At 38.7% G+C, this 20,030-nt stretch overlaps 1 protein-coding gene across 1 annotated transcript; it reads right to left on the reverse strand.

The window, feature by feature from the left end:
- Positions 1–1,108: 1,108 nt before the first annotated feature.
- CALM2 (calmodulin 2) lies at positions 1,109–16,826 on the reverse strand. Its single transcript, XM_045787937.2, has 6 exons — positions 16,715–16,826; positions 10,205–10,235; positions 3,269–3,412; positions 3,068–3,174; positions 2,458–2,593; positions 1,109–1,752 (listed from the first exon to the last, which is right to left on the reverse strand). The coding sequence occupies exons 1-6, from the start codon at positions 16,715–16,717 to the stop codon at positions 1,724–1,726; spliced, it is 450 nt and encodes a 149-aa protein (XP_045643893.1). The 5' UTR covers positions 16,718–16,826; the 3' UTR covers positions 1,109–1,723.
- Positions 16,827–20,030: the final 3,204 nt, after the last annotated feature.

A 20,030-nucleotide genomic window follows, 5' to 3' on the forward strand; every position in this document is an offset into this window, starting at 1 on the left:
TGCAGGTAAGATAACCGAAACTTGGATTAATAGTGACCTCTTAAAGTTTACCCACAGTAGTGACCTGAGCCCTGTTGAAATAAAACTCCAAAGCCCACGTTTAATGCTCTGCAAACTTTTGTGCCTCACATAGCCAGACACATTAATCATCTCCCACCAAATACCTGCTGGTATTCTTTTTGACAACAAAAGTTACATGTAATGAAGATCTTCCTACTTCACTGACTGCCTGCCTAATATGTAATAATATAATACCCCATGAAGATTATCCATGCCTATAACTTCTCTTTAAAACCTATTTCTCTCTCTTATCCTTCAATAACCATTCAGTTTTTTATTTTCTGGTAGAACTAATAACAATGGTATTAAAATAGTTCAAGATGGGCAGTAACCTGGCAAATGGATTGCCCCCTTGGAAGATAAACCTTGTGGCTACAATAATCAGGTAATAATTATACTTAATGTTTTAATCTTGGCTCTGGTTTGCTATGGAATCCTTCATTAAGTATTTAAAAGGTAGCTAAAAAAACAAAAAACCCTGATAACCACTTTTTGAATAGCTGAAAATTATAGAGAAAGCAATGGCTTAGTTTACTAGCAAGAAAAACTAAAACAAGGTTTAGTTATTGCCAATCCATTCCTAAAAATACCTTTTTTTGTAAAACATGTCCTAGATAGGCAGGACAACTGAAAATTCTCCCTTGCTTTATTAAAAAAAAAAAAAAAAAAAAAACTGTGAATAAAACATTAGCAAATAGAAGTAAAAACATAATGACAACCCCCCCCCCCAGGACTGTTTGTAACAAGTATTTTAAAAATCAATGCCTGGCTAAATATGGACAGATATGCCAAAGTTGAAAAATATGTAAAAAAGACTGGAAACAATAAACACCTACATTATGTCAGTTCCCACACTAGGTACACTTACAGAAGGTTTTTTAATCTTTCACTTAAAGTATCATAATTTAAAAACTAAACACAAATCTAGGTAGTAAAGCAACAATAACAACAAAAACTTAAATTAAACCAAGTAAAAACCACTCTCATATTTGATTCTCAAAATGGTCTGACCTCAAGTTAATTAAAGGACTCAGATTCAGAGCAACAGTTGGGTAAATTGTAATTTTTTTATTGGAAAACAAATATACAACTTGGAATGGATTTGAGGCAAATTGTGCCATAAGCAGATTTTCTTTAAGTGGCTAAACAAAGTTTAAAAAGCAAGTAACAATAAAAGAAAATGTTTCTGGTACAGGACCAGCAGTACAAAAAAATAGTATACGAGTACCTGGATAATACACCCGTTTTGCAATAGTGCAACTTTTAAGTACATATTGTTGACTGTCCATAGTCCACGCAGAGTTACAACTCCACACTTCAACAACAACATGCTGACAGTTCCTAAAGAAAACTACTTAAAAAAAAGGCATAACCCAGATGTTCCCTCATTTGACCAACTCCATCTAAGTTTAGATGTGCAGAAGGGCTTAGATATATCCAGAGTAAGCCACATGCAACATGTTACTTGATCAATTTTCTAAAATAAGGTTTCAGGACAATGACAGTAAGATAAGGGAAGAAAACATGGAAGAATGAAATCCTAATTACTATACATGCATATTTTTTGACAGCAGGGGGGAACCTTTTACAGATAAGTTACAAACAAAGAAAAGGCAAATAAACAATTTTGTACAAGAAATTTAACACATTCTGTACAATGTCTTCACTTTGCTGTCATCATTTGTACAAACTCTGAAAAAGAAGAAGTACAAAAAAAGTTGCGTCAATGGCAAAAGACTGACAAAACCAATCACATTACTCAATCTCTAAGCAGTCTTCAATTCCCCTTTCTTTCCTCAAAAATATATATAGTACAAAGAAAAGCTAGTTTAGGCTAGCATTAAGGCTGTGAATTCATAAACCAAATTTATTTTAGACAAGCTATTATAAACAGAAGCATTTTTGCTCTTAAGTTTAACATGGTATTTTGAATTGAAGCATAAGTAAACAGTTTCAGACTAAAGCTAATTAGAGGGAAAATAAATCCAATGAAGGAAGGACAGTCACCTTACTTTCATTTTGAGGATCCTGAAGTAAGTTTAAAGCTTTTCAAATTGTTCCACAATCATTATAAAAATAAAAAGATTGTTTTAGCACAGTATGGAGTACAGTGCTTCTCAAACTTTAATGTGCACATGAAATTGTCCAGCAGTCTTATAAAAATGCAGAAATTCTAGGTATATGATAGGACCTGAGAGTAAACAGTTCTAAAAAGTTCTCAGGTGATCGTGATTTTGCCTAGTCTGTAGAAAATATTCTGAATAGCAAAAGGTCTGTAAATACAAAAACTGTTTTAGCATCTTCATTTGGGGAGCGGGGGAGTCACTAATTTTGACCTATGAGATATACAAATACCTGTAACTTAAAATCAAAGCACAAAAGGAGGTAGTGATTTACCTTCATAGTTTACTTGACCATCACCATCAATATCTGCTTCCCTGATCATTTCATCAACCTCTTCATCTGTTAACTTCTCTCCAAGGTTTGTCATCACATGGCGAAGCTCTGCTGCACTAATATAGCCATTGCCATCCTAGAAAAAAAATTAGTAAGATATCTAAGTAAAATTATAGACTCAGAGTTGGAATGGAAGTTTAGTAAGTTTACACTAAACTTCACATTAGGGAGAAAAATATACTTAGAAATACATACCAGCCAAAAACAATCTATAGTTGACCAATAAATTGTCACTGAGAATACAGTAGGATATCCTACATTAAAATCACTGTTTCTGGGGCCCCTGGGTGGCTCAGTCAGTTAAGCATCTGCCTTCAGCTCAGGTCATGATTCCACAGTCCTGGGATGGAGCCCCACGTTGGGCTCACTGCTCAGTGGGGAGTCTGCTTCTCCCTCTGCCCCTCCCCCTGCCCATGTGTGCATGCTCTCTCTCTCTCTCTCAAATAAAATCTTAAAAAATAAAATCAGTTTCTTAGTTCCAAAGTCAGTGATGCCTCCGTTGCCAAGATTCATCCTCAAAATTTAACAAATCCAATCCTTGAATACCTACCTTATCAAACACACGGAATGCTTCTCTAATTTCTTCTTCACTGTCTGTGTCTTTCATTTTTCTTGCCATCATTGTCAGAAATTCCGGGAAGTCAATTGTGCCATTACCTGAAATGGTTTTTTTCATTAAAATAGTACCAAAGAATTAAAACGCCCCTCTTCAACTCCCCCTCCCCAAACTCCTAATTTAAAAAAAACTTACCATCAGCATCTACTTCATTAATCATGTCCTGTAACTCTGCTTCTGTGGGATTCTGCCCAAGAGACCTCATTACAGTTCCCAATTCCTTTGTTGTTATAGTTCCATCACCATCCTTGTCAAATAGTGAAAAAGCTTCTTTGAATTCTGTTTTAAAGAGAGATCACAATCCAAACATACAGGTTAACAATAAAAAGTAACCTCCTAAATATAATGTATTAATAACTCTTACAGCAAAGTATACATGGAGGTAACACCTGAAATCAGCTTTGATTCCTGAAGAATTAGGAAGGAAAACCTTGTGATATTTCAAATATCTTTAGCTAATCATACCAATATATGCTCATATTGACCTATCAGCAAGTTTTTTCACCTGAACTCTTACAAAGAACTCCAGTATCTAGACCAGATAAAAGTCAAAATTATTCTGGGTTGAAGGAGACAAAGAATCAAAGCCCCAAATGAGTGGCTTCTCTATTTTCTATTAAAGCTCAGAATATAAGAATAAGACTATTGGTACCCAACACATGTTTCTGTAGAACTATATGCATTATAATCAGAGTAATTCTTGGAAGTTAAAATTAAGTCTCTTTAAAACTTACTAATTTAAGGGGCACCTGAGTGGCTCAGTCGGTTACATGTCTGCCTTCAGCTCAGGTCATAATACCAGGGTCCTGGGAGTGAGCCCCATGTTGGGCTCCCTGCTCAACAGGGAGTCTGCGTCTCCCTTTCCTCTCTGCCCCTGCTTGTGCTCTCGCTCTTGTTCACTCTCTCAAATAAATAAGATCTTCAAAAAAACCAAAAAACAACCTTTAAACTTAAGGACAATATGCAATAGGCCAGTTTCCTTTTCTGGCATAATAAGGAACTATCACCGAAAATCTATAATGATATTAACAACGGGATGATCAAGATATGAATGGCCAGTTTTAGCTAAGTATTCTATCACTGACAACAAAGATAACTTAGACCTTTCTTTAGAATATAAAATCCCAAACTTGAGTTGCAATATATTACCTAACATCTTAAAAATAGTCTTGTGAAACCATGTTCCTTTTAACTCATCATTAGATTAGATGGAAAGCTGCTGAAGCAACAGTCTAGAATACCTGGCTTCCCCTAATGCAGATATTAAACTTGGTAGTGCAAGGTCATATAAATGAGCTAATAACACAAAGGCAGTATTTTCTGGTAGGGTACTTTTTAAAAGCTACCAGACCCTCTTCACAAGCAAATCCAAAAGCAGTTCCAAAGTTCACATGGCTTAGTTCCCTCAACATATCTATACATTGGAAAATACATACCTGACATGTTTAAGAAATAATTTGCTTCCTCTTATATAGTCCAAGGCTATTTAATCCCCCCTGCCTTTCTACCCTTGCTCCAATTCATATACATCCCAGTTTCAATCCATCATAATCTCTTCTCTGGACTCAACTACTCCTCCACTGATTCGCCATTAACATATATCATGTCTCTTAGCTTAAAACGAAATTCAAACCTTGTGTTTTCTCTTACATGCCTGTCCTTATCTCTCCCCAAATCTTGGGAAGCCCATTACTTATATCCCTGTCTTCTACCAATCCACTATTAAAATTACTTCCAGCTCCAACTCGTCAGTTGAAAATGCCAAGTTTACCAATAGTGACCTAGTTGCCCAATCGAACAAGTGTATTTAAGTATGTGAGGCCATATAGCATAGAAAGTAAAAGCAGACTTTGGAACTCAGTTCCTTAGGTTAAATAATTCCAGCTCTGCTACTTACTAGTAATGTAACCTAGGCAAGTTAAGTTACTAAACTTTTCTACCTCGGCTTCCTCATTTTTGTTAAATAGGAATAACTATACCTACCTTCCTAAGTTTATAAACTTAATTACTAAGCATAAAGCACTTACAACTATGTCTGGCAAGTAAACACTTAGTTAAGTGTCAAGAAAAAGATGATCTCGGAGTGCCTGGGTGGCGCAGTCGTTAAGCGACTGCCTTCAGCTCAGGGCGTGATCCCAGCGTTCTGGGATGGAGCCCAACATCAGGCTCCTCCATGAGGAGCCTGCTTCTTCCCCGCCCACTCCCCCTGCTTGTGCACCCTCTCTCGCTGGCTGTCTCTTGTCAAATAAATAAACAAAATCTTAAAAAAAAAAAAAAAAAAAAAAGAAAGAAAAAGATGATCTCATTTTCCTGCAGCATCCAAAACTACACTTAAAAACTCTAAACTTCTCTTGGCTTTCACAACAGTACCTCAGAATACCTACCTTACACTGCCAAAGGTTCTTGCTCCTATTTGTCTCTCACACGTAGATGTGACCAATTTTCTTATCCCTTTTCCTCTTTTTGATCATCTCATCTCTGACGGCTTCTTTAGTCTGCTCATCTATCTCAACATAATACAGTACTTCCCCCACCCTTATCCAGTTTCTCTTTCTGCCATTTCAGTTACCCATAGTCAACTGCTGTCCAGAAGCAGAGGATCCTTCTGTCATACAGTCAGGTCAATAGCAGCCTAACACTACATCACAATGCCTACATCATTCACCTCACTTCATCTCATCACATAGGCATTTTACCATCTTACATCATCACAAAAAGGACAAGTACAGTATGAGAGACCACACTCACATAACTTTCATTACAGTATATTGTTACAATTATTAGTTATTGTTGTTCATCTCTTATTGTACCTAATTTATAAATTAAACTGTATTATACATCTGTGTGTACAGGAAAAACCAGAGTTTGGTACTGTCAGTGGTTTCAGGCATTCACTGGAGTCTTAGAATGTATCCTTCCCACCACAGATAAGGGGGGGCTACTGTACCTTTATTTCTGACTTCCTACAGGACATGTCCCCTGGCTGACCCCAAGCAAGACTTACGAAAATGAGTTCTATACTCCCCAGCAACCCTAGGAATGCAAGCAAAAGACACTTAAACTCTTTCCCTGTGAAATCTGTCAACAAATCCTGTTGAATTCTCCCATTTCAATATTGCCTGATTCTTTTTTCATCTCTACAAGCAGTATCTTGTTTCATGGCCCCGTCATCTTTTGCCTGGACTATTACAACAGCCTTCTAACTGGGTTCTTTATTTAAAATTATCTACACAACTACCTGGGTCATATTACCTTTTTAGACTACCACATTGCTTTCTTCTGTTTAAAATCTATTAACTGCTTAGCTTTAGATCAAGTCATCACTGACTAGTTGGTAGTTTACTACATTCAGTATTAACGTAGTTCCATTCCATTTAAAATTGTTTGTTTTCAGAGAAACTCCCCTGGTATCAAAAGTTTAGTAGCAAACTATTGATTGATTTTATGAAATTAGCCTAGGGTAGATTACTAGATTGACTCAATGACAAAAACAGATCAATAAATCCCACAAACAGAATCTGATGAAGACATTTCCATTTTACTCGGGGTTTTTTGTTTTTTTAAACAGGATAGAAATACTGTCTAGAAATGCATAAACTATTAGGGTTTGAACACATGGCATCTATCACCTAATAACTTAGGCTACAAGAAAGTTAAAGCACTTAGAAACATGATTTTGTTTACATTACATTCACTGCTATAATACTTAGCTACAGGTGTTTAACACTACCATTATGTGCAAAAGTTTCCAATGTGTAACTAACTATAATCACTTTACTCTATGACTTAATTATTAAGATGCATAGTAAGTTTATATATGTGTGTGTGTTCTTAAATTCAAGGAGTTTTAAAATATATTAACTTTTTAAAAAAATAGGCTCCACATCCAGCATGGGGCTCAACACAGGGCTTGAGCTCACAATCCTGAGATCAAGACCTGAGCTGAAATCAAGAGTTGGATGCTTAACCAACTCAGCTACCCAGTTGCTCCTAAAATACATTAACTTTTTTTTTAAAGATTTTATTTATTTATTTAACAGAGAAACAGCCAGCAAGAGAGGGAACACAAGCAGGGGGACTGGGAGAGCAGGCTCCCAGCAGAGCATGGAGCCCAATGTGGGGCTCGATCCCAGGACCCTGGGATCACGCCTGAGCCGAAGGCAGACGCTTAACGACTGAGCCACCCAGGTGCCCCAAAATACATTAACTTTTAAAATGCTTGTGGAATAAGTAAAAAGCAGAAAATAAGACCTTATCTATGCTATAGCTATTAGTTTATGTATACAAGAAAGGAACAAATGTTAATATTCCAAATTTTTGTTTGTATTTTTACACTAGAGCCAGAAATACCTGTAAAACCTGAAATAAACATAAACTCAAAAGTACAATTAAAATTCACCTGCCCTTAGAACTCACTACCTTACTTTATAACTGGTATAATCTTTACGTATAGAAGCATGCCATTCTAAACTCTAATTCCCAGGAATAACTTGAATCAAATGCCTGTTTACCAACTTCCATTTATTTAGAAAATTCTGAACTTAATAATCTCTTAAAGGGCATGCATCAGACTTTTTGTTGGCACTATGTAAACTGAGTAAGGTTATCATTTTTCATCAAATAAGTTTTACCCCTACACTGGACCTTTAAAAAAGAAAAATTCTTATAGGCTTTTCCTATTAGTCCACAAATTGTCAAATGCCAACAACTAATGACATCATGGCAGAATCATCAACAAAATTAACTAGTTAGTGATGTCACAATGGACTTCTGGATTGCTCTTTTAAGACTAGGTAAACAATTCTAGTAACTTCATCTAAACACATTTTCTCTAGACTAAGTTATCTGCTGTTAGTAGACTTTCTGAACAAACCTGAAGTAGTAATGATTGTCATATAAAGTTAAAATAGCTTAAAAAGAACCTTAGTATATTCAATGTTGACTTATGTATGAAATCTGTAAACATTTTACTTTTTTGGTAAAGATTCTAAGATGTTACTGATTACCACCAATTAAAATTTATCAGGATAAAGAAAATAATTTGCCTCTACCTCAAAGGTGGACACTGAAACATAATCAAATTTAGGAGGAAGGGATTTTGGAAGGAGGCAGAATAATTCTTAGGATCGGATAGGCAGTGTTCTGGAACATTTTTTGTCACACACCTCTGAAAAGAAGTGTATCCATTCTTCAGTCCTTACTATGTGGAGGCACAGGGGACACAAGAGGCAATAAAAAGGTCCCTGATTTCACAGGGTTTTACTTTAGCAGTATAAAAGCTTTGACTCCTTTAAAGGTTCACCAAAACCTGGGATACAAGGAATGGTTTTAAAAGCCTAAGAAAATGCAGGGTACGGAGACAATCTAGAATAGATTTTCTCCCTTCCCCACTGGAATTTTAATTATATAATGAAAGTCAACAAAAAGAGCGATATTAATCTTAAAGTAAATGTTCCAGTGAACTACTACTAGTATTCTTTATGAAAATGCTATCAGTCTTTGAAGATTGATCCTCGTTTGGTTTTTTTTTTAATAGTTTTATGTATGTTTGGGAGGGCAATAATGAGCATCAACTATGTGACAGATACCTTAAATAATACATTTTCTACCTTAAAGTGAAAATGCTGTGCTGTGTACAGCAGGGACAACTACCTTACTGGGAATACCAAGAAATGAAAGGTAGAGAGGGAGGCCAAATGTATTAGAGAAGTCAAGAGTTTAAGGCTGGATATATGAATTAGCCTGTCACTTCCTAAAGAATATATTATTATTAAAAAAAAAAAACTGTTTTAGAATAATTGACATTTCACTGATACATTTAAAATAGTATAAACGAACAAAGAAATCAGTTCAAAAGCTCTACTTGATTACTTCAACAGTCAGTACATGCAATTTACCAACCCTAGAAAACAAATCTCAGATTTAAGTCAAAGTCACACAATAAGTAAAAATAAAACCTGCTTACATTTGGTCCTTCATGCTAATAGCTTCCTACTTTATATAGTCCTATCAAATAGTATTTGTGATGAATATTTGAGAAGATTAGTGATTTCTGGGTCCTCCAAATTTGTTTATGTGGAGAGGGGGGCTTACTTTAAATGGGCTATATATAGCTGAGTTCCAACTGGGCTTCTCAGTTTTCTCTAGCATTTAAAAAAAAACAAAAAAACAAAACGCTTTAGTGCTTCAAACTTCTTGCCTACCAGGAAAACTGTGGTAGTTAAAAGTGCTTGATGCTTGTGTTAATAAAAGTCTGAAGAGAGTAAAGGAAGAGAGAGTTTGAAAAGCATTTCAACACTACAATAAACTAAAAAATCCTTTAGAAAGTTTCCCCAACATTTTGAGGTTTACCAGCCATCTCAAAGTGTTAGAATAAAATCAAAAGTACCAATGTTTAATGTTATGGCATAAAGACAACAAGACATCAAGTTTTACATAACAATTTCATATATTTCCATGGCAAACCAAAGGAGACAAGATTTAAAAGGTCATTTCAATAGCTGTTATTGTTCCTTAAGGCAAAATTCAACTTACTACACATTTAGAAAATAGAACGGTAACTTTCAGATCTAAGTTTTTTTCTAGATAATGGTTATTCCTGATTGATTCTACATGCAATTCTAAAGTTAAAATATTAGCTACTTTTAAACTGTGGTAAATTCATGTTCCCTTTCTGATTCAACATTTCAAGTTACCTATTAATTACTACCTGGCTCTTTTTTTCTCGTGAAGAGTAATTTGGAGTTGCAGTGTTAAAAACTGCCCAGAAAAAATCATGTTTTAAAGATAATCTTCAAGAAAAACAAAGACCACCACCACCAAGTTCCAAAGTATACACCCACATAGCCTAAAACCTTGCCTTTAATTACAGTTAGCCTCCTACAACTCTCACAGGCAAGCGTACCTTCTCATTTGCCAAAGCAGGTTCAATTATTATATTACATTACACCATTTGTTACTATCTACTACATAGATCAAAGTCAATTCTTTCATACAGGTATTTTATTTTGAGGATGGCTATTCAATTTATAAAAAAATCCAACGGGTACCATTTAGCAAAGTATTTCTTACCTGCAATCTGCTCTTCAGTCAGTTGGTCAGCCTACAAAGAGATCACAGAGATAGGTAAGTGACTTCAGAGTATGTAGATGGGCAGAACCAAGTTTAAAAACTTTCAAGGTTTACCTTGGACCATAAACTACACTTAGTATCAACACTCCTTAGTACCAGCAACAAACATAGATAGGTAGAAAATGAATACGTTTTAAGGTAGAAAATACATATTAAGTATTCAAAGCTAAGCCATCTTGACCAAGTTTAATAGTTAAATCCCAAGCATTATTTCAGAATATAAATGAAAATCTTGATTTCACACAAACTGAAAAAAAAAAGCAATCTGGCATACTAGAAAATCTAAAGGGTGTTAATCTTCTAAAGCAAAATGAGAATCCAACAAAAACATTGGTTCCTTTCTCGAAATTAAGATACCTAAACTTAAGCTCACCTCCTCTGATAAAAACCACTGTTACCAGAAATCTCCACTGAACCAAAAATAATGTCCAAGGACTACATTCAAAATTACCCCTATAAATGGTTAAACGCATCATTTGGACATGAAAATGATTTTCCAAACCTAAAACGAACAGAAAACCCACAACACAAAGCAAAAATCCCATCTATTATGAAGATAAAAATCCAAGCTGTCCTGGTTGGGGCAACATGAAAGCTACCAGTTTTTACTTCTCCTTACCTGCCAGGCAACTGCAAAGAATCCAGGATTCTCAACATTTGAACTACATTATTTACTAAATGTTAAGTCCAGCCGTTCATTTTCTCTTGACTTTTGAAATCCCAATGTGTGCCTAAGGTTTGTGATGTTTTTAGCATAGAGAAGGGCTATTTTTACTTAAAAAAAAAAAAAAAAAAAAAAGGCCAGGCATTTGCTAAAGCCCTTTACAGATTTTGCTTTTATTCAATCTTCGCAATAACCCTCTAATGGTATTATTATCCCCTATCTTACACATAGGGAAAGAGGTTCAGGTTAAATTTCAGGGAGGAGTACAAAATTAGTAACTAGTGGAGTCAGAATTAAACACAAAGGTGTTAGATGGATTCACTCACTGCCTGGAAGTTTTAAATGCAGAGTACCATAATATATAATAAACATATCTGCAAAATACCAAGGCTTCTTTTTCTTCATGTGGCCTTCATCTCTGGACATTTCACCAGTTACCAGTACATAAATCCATGAAGCAACTGCTTATGTGGTACTAGCACTCATCAGACCCAGCCTTCTAATATTCTTACCTATATGGAATCAAGTATTCTGTCATTAATCCATTCATTTATTAGTATGAAAGAATAAATACTGCCTGGTTTCATTCTTTTTAAAGAATACCTTAATGGAACATAATAGCATCACATTTCTCTAGAGGACACCATGAGAAAATTTGGGAAGGAACCCAGAAAGCCTAAGTTTCTTTCCCTGCTCAACAATTTTGATCTGACCTTGATGCACACTCAACTTCTAAAAAAGAAAAAAAACAAAAGGCCCGGTAACTTAAAATTGAAGAGGCAATAATTAAGTTCAAACGCAAGAGTCAAAAAAAAAAAAAAAGATCTACTTTTATCCTTCCAAATCCCAATCCTCCATCTGATATAAAATCAGTCATACATTGTTTTCCCTAAGAAGTAAGATTTAAAACACGGTAAACCCACTGACTTGGTACTTTGTTAGAAGCTATAAAGGATTTACTTCTACTCTGATTCCATTTTGCAGGACTTATCATTTCTGAAAAAAGGGCAACATGGTAGAGTGGGGGGGGAAAGCAGTGTTTTGAATCACTGCTGTACATACTAGTATCCTAGCTCTGCCACTTAAAGAACGACGTGACCTTGGACATGTTACTCAACCTCTCGTAGTCACTTTCATCTGTACAATATTAATACATTAAAAGGTTATTGTGCAGAGTGAGAAGCTATCTAAAGGGCCAACCCAAAGAGTTCTGTGATAATTACTTTATATATATTAACCAAATCAAAGAACCTGTAAGGCGAAATATGAACCTGACTAGTTCAACTTCCACACAGCAGACAGACATGCATGGTCTCTTGCTTCAGAGAACAGCAGGGCCCACATTAAAGATCTCAGAGACTGTATTATATGCAGGCATTTTGAAGTTTATTTTTTTCCTGCTATACTTTGTCTTTTATTCCAGTCATCTTCACTCCACTCTGTGTATCAGATCACTTATGAAATACTTAAGGGGACCAACATATACGTATGCACATGTGTGCTTTTCTTGTCATATAACATGGGGATGCCTATTTTAAACTAGGAAGTTATTAAGTTTAAAAATGTATTACTGCTACACGGAAATTTATTTAATGTTATTCTTCCCATTCATTTACAACTAAGCATTGCATAACATTGTCTAGTGTCTTTTCTAGATATCAGAATATAAAATTAAACATCATGAACAATAAATATTTGTTAACCATCTTTAAAAAAAACCAGCAAACCTATCACGTTCCATGTTATCTTTGATTAAGCTGAGAAAATAAATTTCCCTAAACTGAAAGCACGAGGTACAGCCCAGGGACAGATGTGGCAGGTGAAAACCAGTTTAGAACTTAAGACTTAGTTAAGCTAAATGTATGGAAGGCACAGTATATGTGAAAGCTGAAAGAATGACTGCTATGTGCAGGAAGGGAAATAGTGTTCTCTCAACAGGGGGGTAGGGGTAGATTTTGGGAGGTGCATTGATATTAAAGCTAAGAAGAAAGGAAAGAAGAAAAGGATTTTGGCTATAAGACAATACTTTAAAATTATCCAATTTTGCTTGGAAATTCAAAATTTAATGGCCCACACCATCTTGCCCAGCTCTCCACCTCTAGGTAGACACAATCTTAGAAAAATTCACAAATGAGGGTGTTTGGGTAGCCCAGTTAGTTAAATGACGACTCTTGATTTCAGCTCAGGTCATGATCTCAGGGTTGTGATCTAGCCCCGCCTCCCTGCTGGGCATGGAGACTGCTTAAGATTCTCTCTCCCTTTTCCCCTCCCCCACCCCCCCAAAACTAAAAGAAAAATTCACAAATGAGTTTCAAGGAATTATCATAGCCTTAAAAGTGCTCCTCGATTTTGCATGCAATCTTTCAAGAAACTTAAAGAAGTTTTTGTATTTACTAGTAATCCAGAGTTCAAGGTTTTAAAGTAAACTTTACCAGCAACATCGAGATTAAGACCTACTAAAAGCAAAAAAAACACAGTACTCCCTAGCACCCTAATTTGTAAGCCTTTTCCAACTACATGCAAATAAATTTGGTTCTTATTTCACTCTACGGAGAGTGTCATTTTCTTGGAAGAACTAGAAGAATTATACTTTTGGGAAAACTCAAGCTCATTAACATGTGTGTTTATCTCAGTAAAGAATAATCCACTAGAGAGATGCCTAGTTCTTACTCCTTTATTTCTACAACATTGGTTGAATTCCTCCTCCTGTTCATCACTCCAGAGAAAGCTTCCCAGCATTAGTACACTCTCAGGTTCCAGATCAGACCTACTGAACTAGAATCTGCATTTTGAAGAACCACAGGTGATTTGTAAACACAGAGAAACATTAATGTAGACTAATGTGTGACCTGAAAAGTGAATGCATTATGTACCTATTAAACATTTCCTTTTTTTTTTAAGATTTTATTTATTTATTTGACAGAGAGAGAGACAGCCGGAGAGAGAGAACACAAGCAGGGGGAGTGGGAGAGGAAGAAGCAGGCTTCCAGTGGAGGAGCCTGATGCTGGGCTCGATCCCACAACGCCAGGATCACGCCCTGAGCCAAAGGCAGACGCTTTAACGACTGAGCCACCCAGGCGCCCCTAACATTTCCTAAACAGCATTCAAAAGTAGATATGGATACTCCTGGAGTTTATCTAGTGAATAACAGTTTAAAAATAATCCAAAATTTTTATCTGATTAATGTATGAATCCACAGGTTTAAAATGGAACACAAACTTCTAGCTTCCATTCATTCCTCTTTATTCCAAGTTCTACTTAGATACAACAAAGGCTTCATTTAGTAAAAATTTATTTTTTACAATTTCAGAAGTCAGGATATTTGTTTTACCTGTATCAAAAGCAGTCTTTAAATTATTTCAGTAGCATTAACGGACACCTTAATTCTGACAGAACAGCACTTACTATATAGCACCTTCAACCAAAAAAGAAACCACTAGGACAAATTACTTCATAGAAATTAGGACCTTTACTAAAAGGCCTACTTATCATTGTACCTAAATCTAGAACTTTCTATATATTTTTAATAGGGCCATAGTGAAGTTCCTCAGTGTAACACAAGCTGATCTACTTGCAATTTGATACAATACTGATTATTTAGACAAGCACAAAACTTTCTACCTCTTCATATCTCAATCATCTGGGCCCCAAGTCTTCTTAAAGCAATCCCTGGCTCTTTCAGTGCGCACGTACGTGTACACGTACATGTAAACACTATATGTAAACCCAAAGGCCATGTGAGCAATCTTATTCTGCTTCCAAACTCTTATTCTTTAAACTTTATGCTAGAGTCCTAATTTTAAATCTTCAGGTCTTATAGTTACGAAGTTACCTTAAGACAACTTCCAACTTAATTTTACTTAACAATGACTGTCAATTGAACATACTAACTGAAAACCGCCAAAGCACCAATGATGTAAACAGTAACTACAAAATCTTATCACCGGCAAAGCACCATAAAGTGTAGACACAAACTGTATGCATCACTAAGAAAATCTATTCGAGTTCCTGATTCAAGTATCAGACTGATTAGGTAAAAATTTTACCATTCATTTAAAAACATTTTAAAAAATTTACTGCACAATTTGGAACCTTGATTACATGCGTATAATGTATACCGAACCTTGACTACATGCATATCATGTACACCTTGTTTCACGTAGAAGTAAATTCAACTAGTATGTTCAAATTCAGAATAAAATAGAGTATCAAAATAGAATGAGTGCAGCAAACTTAAATGAACACTAGTTTTATCCAAGGTGAACTGCTCTCCCCACACCCATACAGGCTGGAGGTTTCAGTTGGCAAGGATTCCCAACTCCTGTTTAAGATGTCACCTTGCCTTCTGGACACACCCATCGCCGTAACCACTTGGCAGACGGAAACACAAAGTAGGTACTGCAAATTACCGCCCTCATTAGATTTTTTTTTTTTTAAACAGGAAAAAAACAGGAGTTCCCGTCTCAAGTGACAGGAAAATGCTTTTTAAAATTCCCTGCTACCCCTGCCCCCGGTATACTCTTCTATCACCACAGTACTTGACAGCCATTACTATATAAAAGAAGTGAACTGCACGTTACCAAGGTCTGGCATTTTCTGTAAGGAAATACGACTCATTTTCAAAGGAGCTGGAGCAGGGGCAACACTGTGATTGGGGTTCTTTAACATTAGGGGTGCACGTGACTACTCAATAGGATATAGACACTGGCCCTTTTTAACTGTTTCGGCAGGATAAAAGCGACTTTCACAACAGAACGTCAGTCACCCCAAAGCTTAGGTAACTAGAAAAAGCCTTTCAGACCCAAGCTGGAGCTGACTTTCTCTAACAAGATGCGCACTCTGAGGATGCGCCAGACTTCAGGTATAAAGAGCATTTCCTTCAACGACAAAGCCACTTAATTTTTTTTTTTTTTTTAATGTCCAGCCTGGGTGGTGGAAGAAGGCCCCAAATGGAGTGGAAAGATCAGGATCCACCGGGCTTCCTTCTCGCCACCGGAGAGCAATGGGAAACTGCCGAAGTCGTCCTCCCCCACCCATCCCCAACCGGCCGGCCCCGCAGCGCCGCGGGCCGCCGAGACCTCCGCAGCCCTGCAGGTGCCAGCGCAGCAGCTGGGGCGCGAGCCGAGGCGAGCGGGCGGCGGCCCCTGCCCCGCCGCCCCGCCCCCCCCCCCGGCCGCTCCCCGTGCCGCGCGGGCTCGGCCCACACAGCGCGCCGCGCCCACTCGCGCGCCCCCCGGCCCCCCCCCGGCACGCGGGGGATGCGGGCTAACGGCGGCGCTGGCGCTCGCCCCGGGCCTCGCGCTCCCTCCCGCCCCCTCGGCGCATGGCGGCCGCAAGCGGACAAAGGCGCTTCCTGGCGCCAGCACTAACCGTCCGTTGGGCTTTTGAATCCGGCCCCGGGACTGACCTTTCGAGATGCCCGACCCGAGGCTTTTGCCCTCCCGCTCTCCCCCGCCCTTCCAGTCTCTCCTCTGCACCATGTGCTGGGCTGCCCCCCACCCCAGATCCATCATCCTCACCCAGCCAAGCCTCTGAGGAGCTTCAGCGCCTCGTAGGCAATGCTCCCGGCCCCCGAAACACTAGGGGACTCCTCCCTGAGGAGAATGAGGATGGGGGAGCACCTGCGACGCAACCGCCGCGGTGCCCCCAGGCTCTTTCGCGCCATCCCTCTGGCGAAGTACACTCCTGAAGGGTGTGGGGGAGCAGCGTTCCCTTTCTTTAACAAATTTGCTTCAGCCTCGTCCCCCCCTCAGGTCAAGCGCCGGCAGCTTAGCGACGCACTCACCATGCTGCAAGCGCTACCGGTCTCCAAGAAGCGACCACACAAGCACTCAGCTCGCTCGCCCCACTCGGACTAATTCCCCTCCGCCCCCAGCGCCTCATAAACACCTCCCTCCGCCAGATCCCTCCGCCGCATGCCAGATAACGGAACATCTCAAACGAGTCCCGGCTAACCCCCTCCTCTCTAACTCTTCTCAAGACTCCTTTATCCACTGTTATTTACTCGACGAGGCAAGAGATAAAGGAAAGTGGGCGAATGAATGACGTAAGTGGGTTTCACTCCCCAGCGAGCCGGTTTAAAGGCCCGGGGAGTCGCGCCTGAGGAGCGCTACTTTGCGGCGCGGAGGAGCATCATAGTGGCTACTCATTCACCGATGATCGTTGAACCGGCCTCTGATTGGCTGGTTCGTACCTGCAATGCGTCACTCGGACTCGCAGCCGCCGCCGGGACGCGGTGCGGCTTCTGCCGTTGCTGCTCTGGCCGCGCTGTCCTGGCAACTGCGCCAGGCGGCAGAGTCGCTTGCCTTGCGCTTGGCTGGAGAATCTTCCACCTCCACCCATCCTTCCTTCCCACACTCACACACACACTTTCCCGCCCCTTGTGCAGGGGTAGGCGAAGCACCTTCGGCAGATAAAGATTGACGCCGAAAGACCCCAGGAAACCTGTACCCCGCGCTCAGCCTCTCGGCCTTGTGGAGGCCACACATTTTCCATTTTATTCCCTCACAAAACCATTAAAAATCTAGGTAAGGCTAAATGCAGTTGCTTAGCTGAGAGACGAATCTTCAGTTTATACTTGCCATTCTCGTTTCTTACCAGGGGTACTTTCCCAGAAAAGTCACTCAGAAACCAGGGTATCTGAGATTCAGTGGGATTAGTCACCCCTAATAGCCTTTTGATATTGTGGAATAACAGGGTCTTGGTTTGGAGTCAGACCTGTGTACGAGTGTTGGTTGGTGCACTTTCTTAGATGTGTGACCTTGGATGAGTCATTTCATCTTTAGCCTCGGTTATAAAATGGAGGTAATAATACTTCTCTGAAAAGGTTATTGTAAGGATTAGAATAATAGAAAGATTAGAGTTAATGTAAAATGTTAAAGTATCTGGCACAAGGTAAGCACCCAACAAGTGGTCACTGTAACATACCTTCCCCTCATAACAAATTTGCCCTTTTGGGTATCTAATCTCTCAGATTTCAGTGGACACCTTAAAAACATGTTTAAGAGTTAGCTCCTTGGAACTGGAACCCGTGTGCACTGTTGGTGGGAATGTAAAATGGTACAGCCACTGTGGAAAACAGTATGGCCGTTTCCTTAAAAATTAAAAGAGAATTACCATATGATCCAATAATTCCACTTCTAGGTATGTAGCCAGAAGAACTGAAAGCAAGGTCTTGAAGACATATTGGTATGCCCATATTCAAGGCAGCATCATTCCCTATAGCTAAAACCTGGAAGCAACCCAAATGTCCACCAGTAAATAAATGGATGAGCAAAATGTGGCATATACGTATGTCGAGCTATTATTCAGCCTCAAAAAGGAAATGCTACAACATGCTGCAACGTGGATGAACTTGAGGACATTATGTGGTAAGTGAAATAAGCTATAAGTCACAGTAAGATACTGTATGATTCCATTTATATGAGGTACTTAGAGTAGTCAAAATCAGAGACAGGTAGTAGTTTACCAGGGGCTTAGCAGTAGATTGTTAGATAGTGGTAACCAGGGCCTGGGGTAGGGGGAATGGGGAGTTACTGTTTAGTGTGTGTGGCGTTTCAGATCTACAGATGAAAAGAGTTATGAGGTGGTGGAGATGTTTGCACAATATTATGAATGTATTTAATATCACTGAACTGTACACTTAAAAATGGTTAAGATGGTCAGTTTTATGTGTATTTTATCACACACACACTTTTTTAAAATTAGCTCCTTGGTCCCACCCCAAATAAGCAAGGGTATGCATAACCTGGATTATTTAATAAGCAAATTGTGAACATCTCGTGTATGAATTCGATTTGGCTACAATGGAATTGTTACCATAGAGGGGGTTTACAGGGCACAGAGCTTCCCGATAGGATTTCTGAAGAAGATAACTCCTAAACTGAGTCTGATATGATAAATGGCCTAGGAAACAAGCAAAAGGCAAGGAGGAAGAGAGAAGCAAGTTCCAGATGAAAGAGCAGAGCAGAGGCCCAGAGACATGCGGTTGCATGTCATGATGGAGGAGCTGCTAGCAAATAGGCATTACTAGACCCAGCCAAATACAGGAGAGTTGCTGGAAAGTTAGAAAGGAACTAGGGTTATACACTCAAACTGCAGTTCCTCAAGAAGGTTGTTGGTAGACCTATTGTCCAGAAAGAATCATCTTAGGCCACAGTAAGCCTTACAATTTCCCAGTAAAAAGCCTAGGCACGTGGACTCGTAAAACCTAAGTGAGTAGCATTTTTAGCAGGCCAGGGTGAAATCTTGCCTACTGAGAAGGTTGCCCAGCAAGACCAAGACATTCTGTAACTACTATCTGCACATGCTTGGAAAGCTTCAGTGGAATTTAACCTCTTTTAGCCTACTTAGACATTTCTTCATACCATTAAAAGTATTTCCTAGGCCAGGGATAGATCCTCTCTTTCAGTCATGCAGATCAGACATAAAGTAAGTGCTCTTTCAATTAGTGTTGGCAGCATTATGACCTTCCTTTCAGATAAATGACTCTTTAATGAAAACTCAGGAACCCCGTACTTCTCTTGTCTTTGCTAATGTGGTGATGTAATGAGGTAGGGTCGGAGAAGGTAATTAGCTTTATCCCACAAATAAAATACCTTAGAGAATGTTACTTAAAAGTGAGTACCTCTGCTTCACAATCTGAGCTGGAGACAAGAGTCCTAAGGCCTCAGTTCCACTGCTCTGAGTTCTGGTGGCTCCCAAGTCTTTCCAAGGTATTCCTCAGATATTTGTCTCTGACTCCTCCTCAAAGGAAAGAGCCATCAACAATCTTTTCTCTCAGTCACGAAAAATATTCTCTCTTCACACAGTACCCCATAAGTATGCATGATTTTACATAGGAAATTTGTAATGATAGGAAATTGAATGACAAAATGAATAATCACCTCTTCTAGAAAATGAATTTTTAGGAAGATTGATGTGTAACATATAACAAGCACAAACTTAAGTCTAACGTACAAGTACATGCTTAGCATTGTATGTATTGAATCAATACGCTTTTAAACAAATATTTGGTAATGAAGTATGCCTGTTAAAGAGACTACAGGAAAGTTCTTGGTTTCTTAGGCTGAATTTCAGTAAGGCCTCTCTTGCAGAAACTT

The sequence above is a fragment of the Ursus americanus genome, chromosome 7 (assembly GCF_024610735.1).
Source record: "Ursus americanus isolate L20-20 chromosome 7, mUrsAme1.1.p, whole genome shotgun sequence".
Classification (NCBI taxonomy): Eukaryota; Metazoa; Chordata; class Mammalia; order Carnivora; family Ursidae; genus Ursus; species Ursus americanus.

Bases quoted from the DNA above. Each gene is read 5' to 3' on its own strand.
- CALM2 (XM_045787937.2), bottom strand. The intron at 3,175-3,268 runs GTAAGTTTTTTT...AAACCATTTCAG, and splicing joins TAATGAAGTAGATGCTGATG to GTAATGGCACAATTGACTTC. The intron at 2,594-3,067 runs GTAGGTATTCAA...TTTTTTTTCTAG, and splicing joins CATTCCGTGTGTTTGATAAG to GATGGCAATGGCTATATTAG.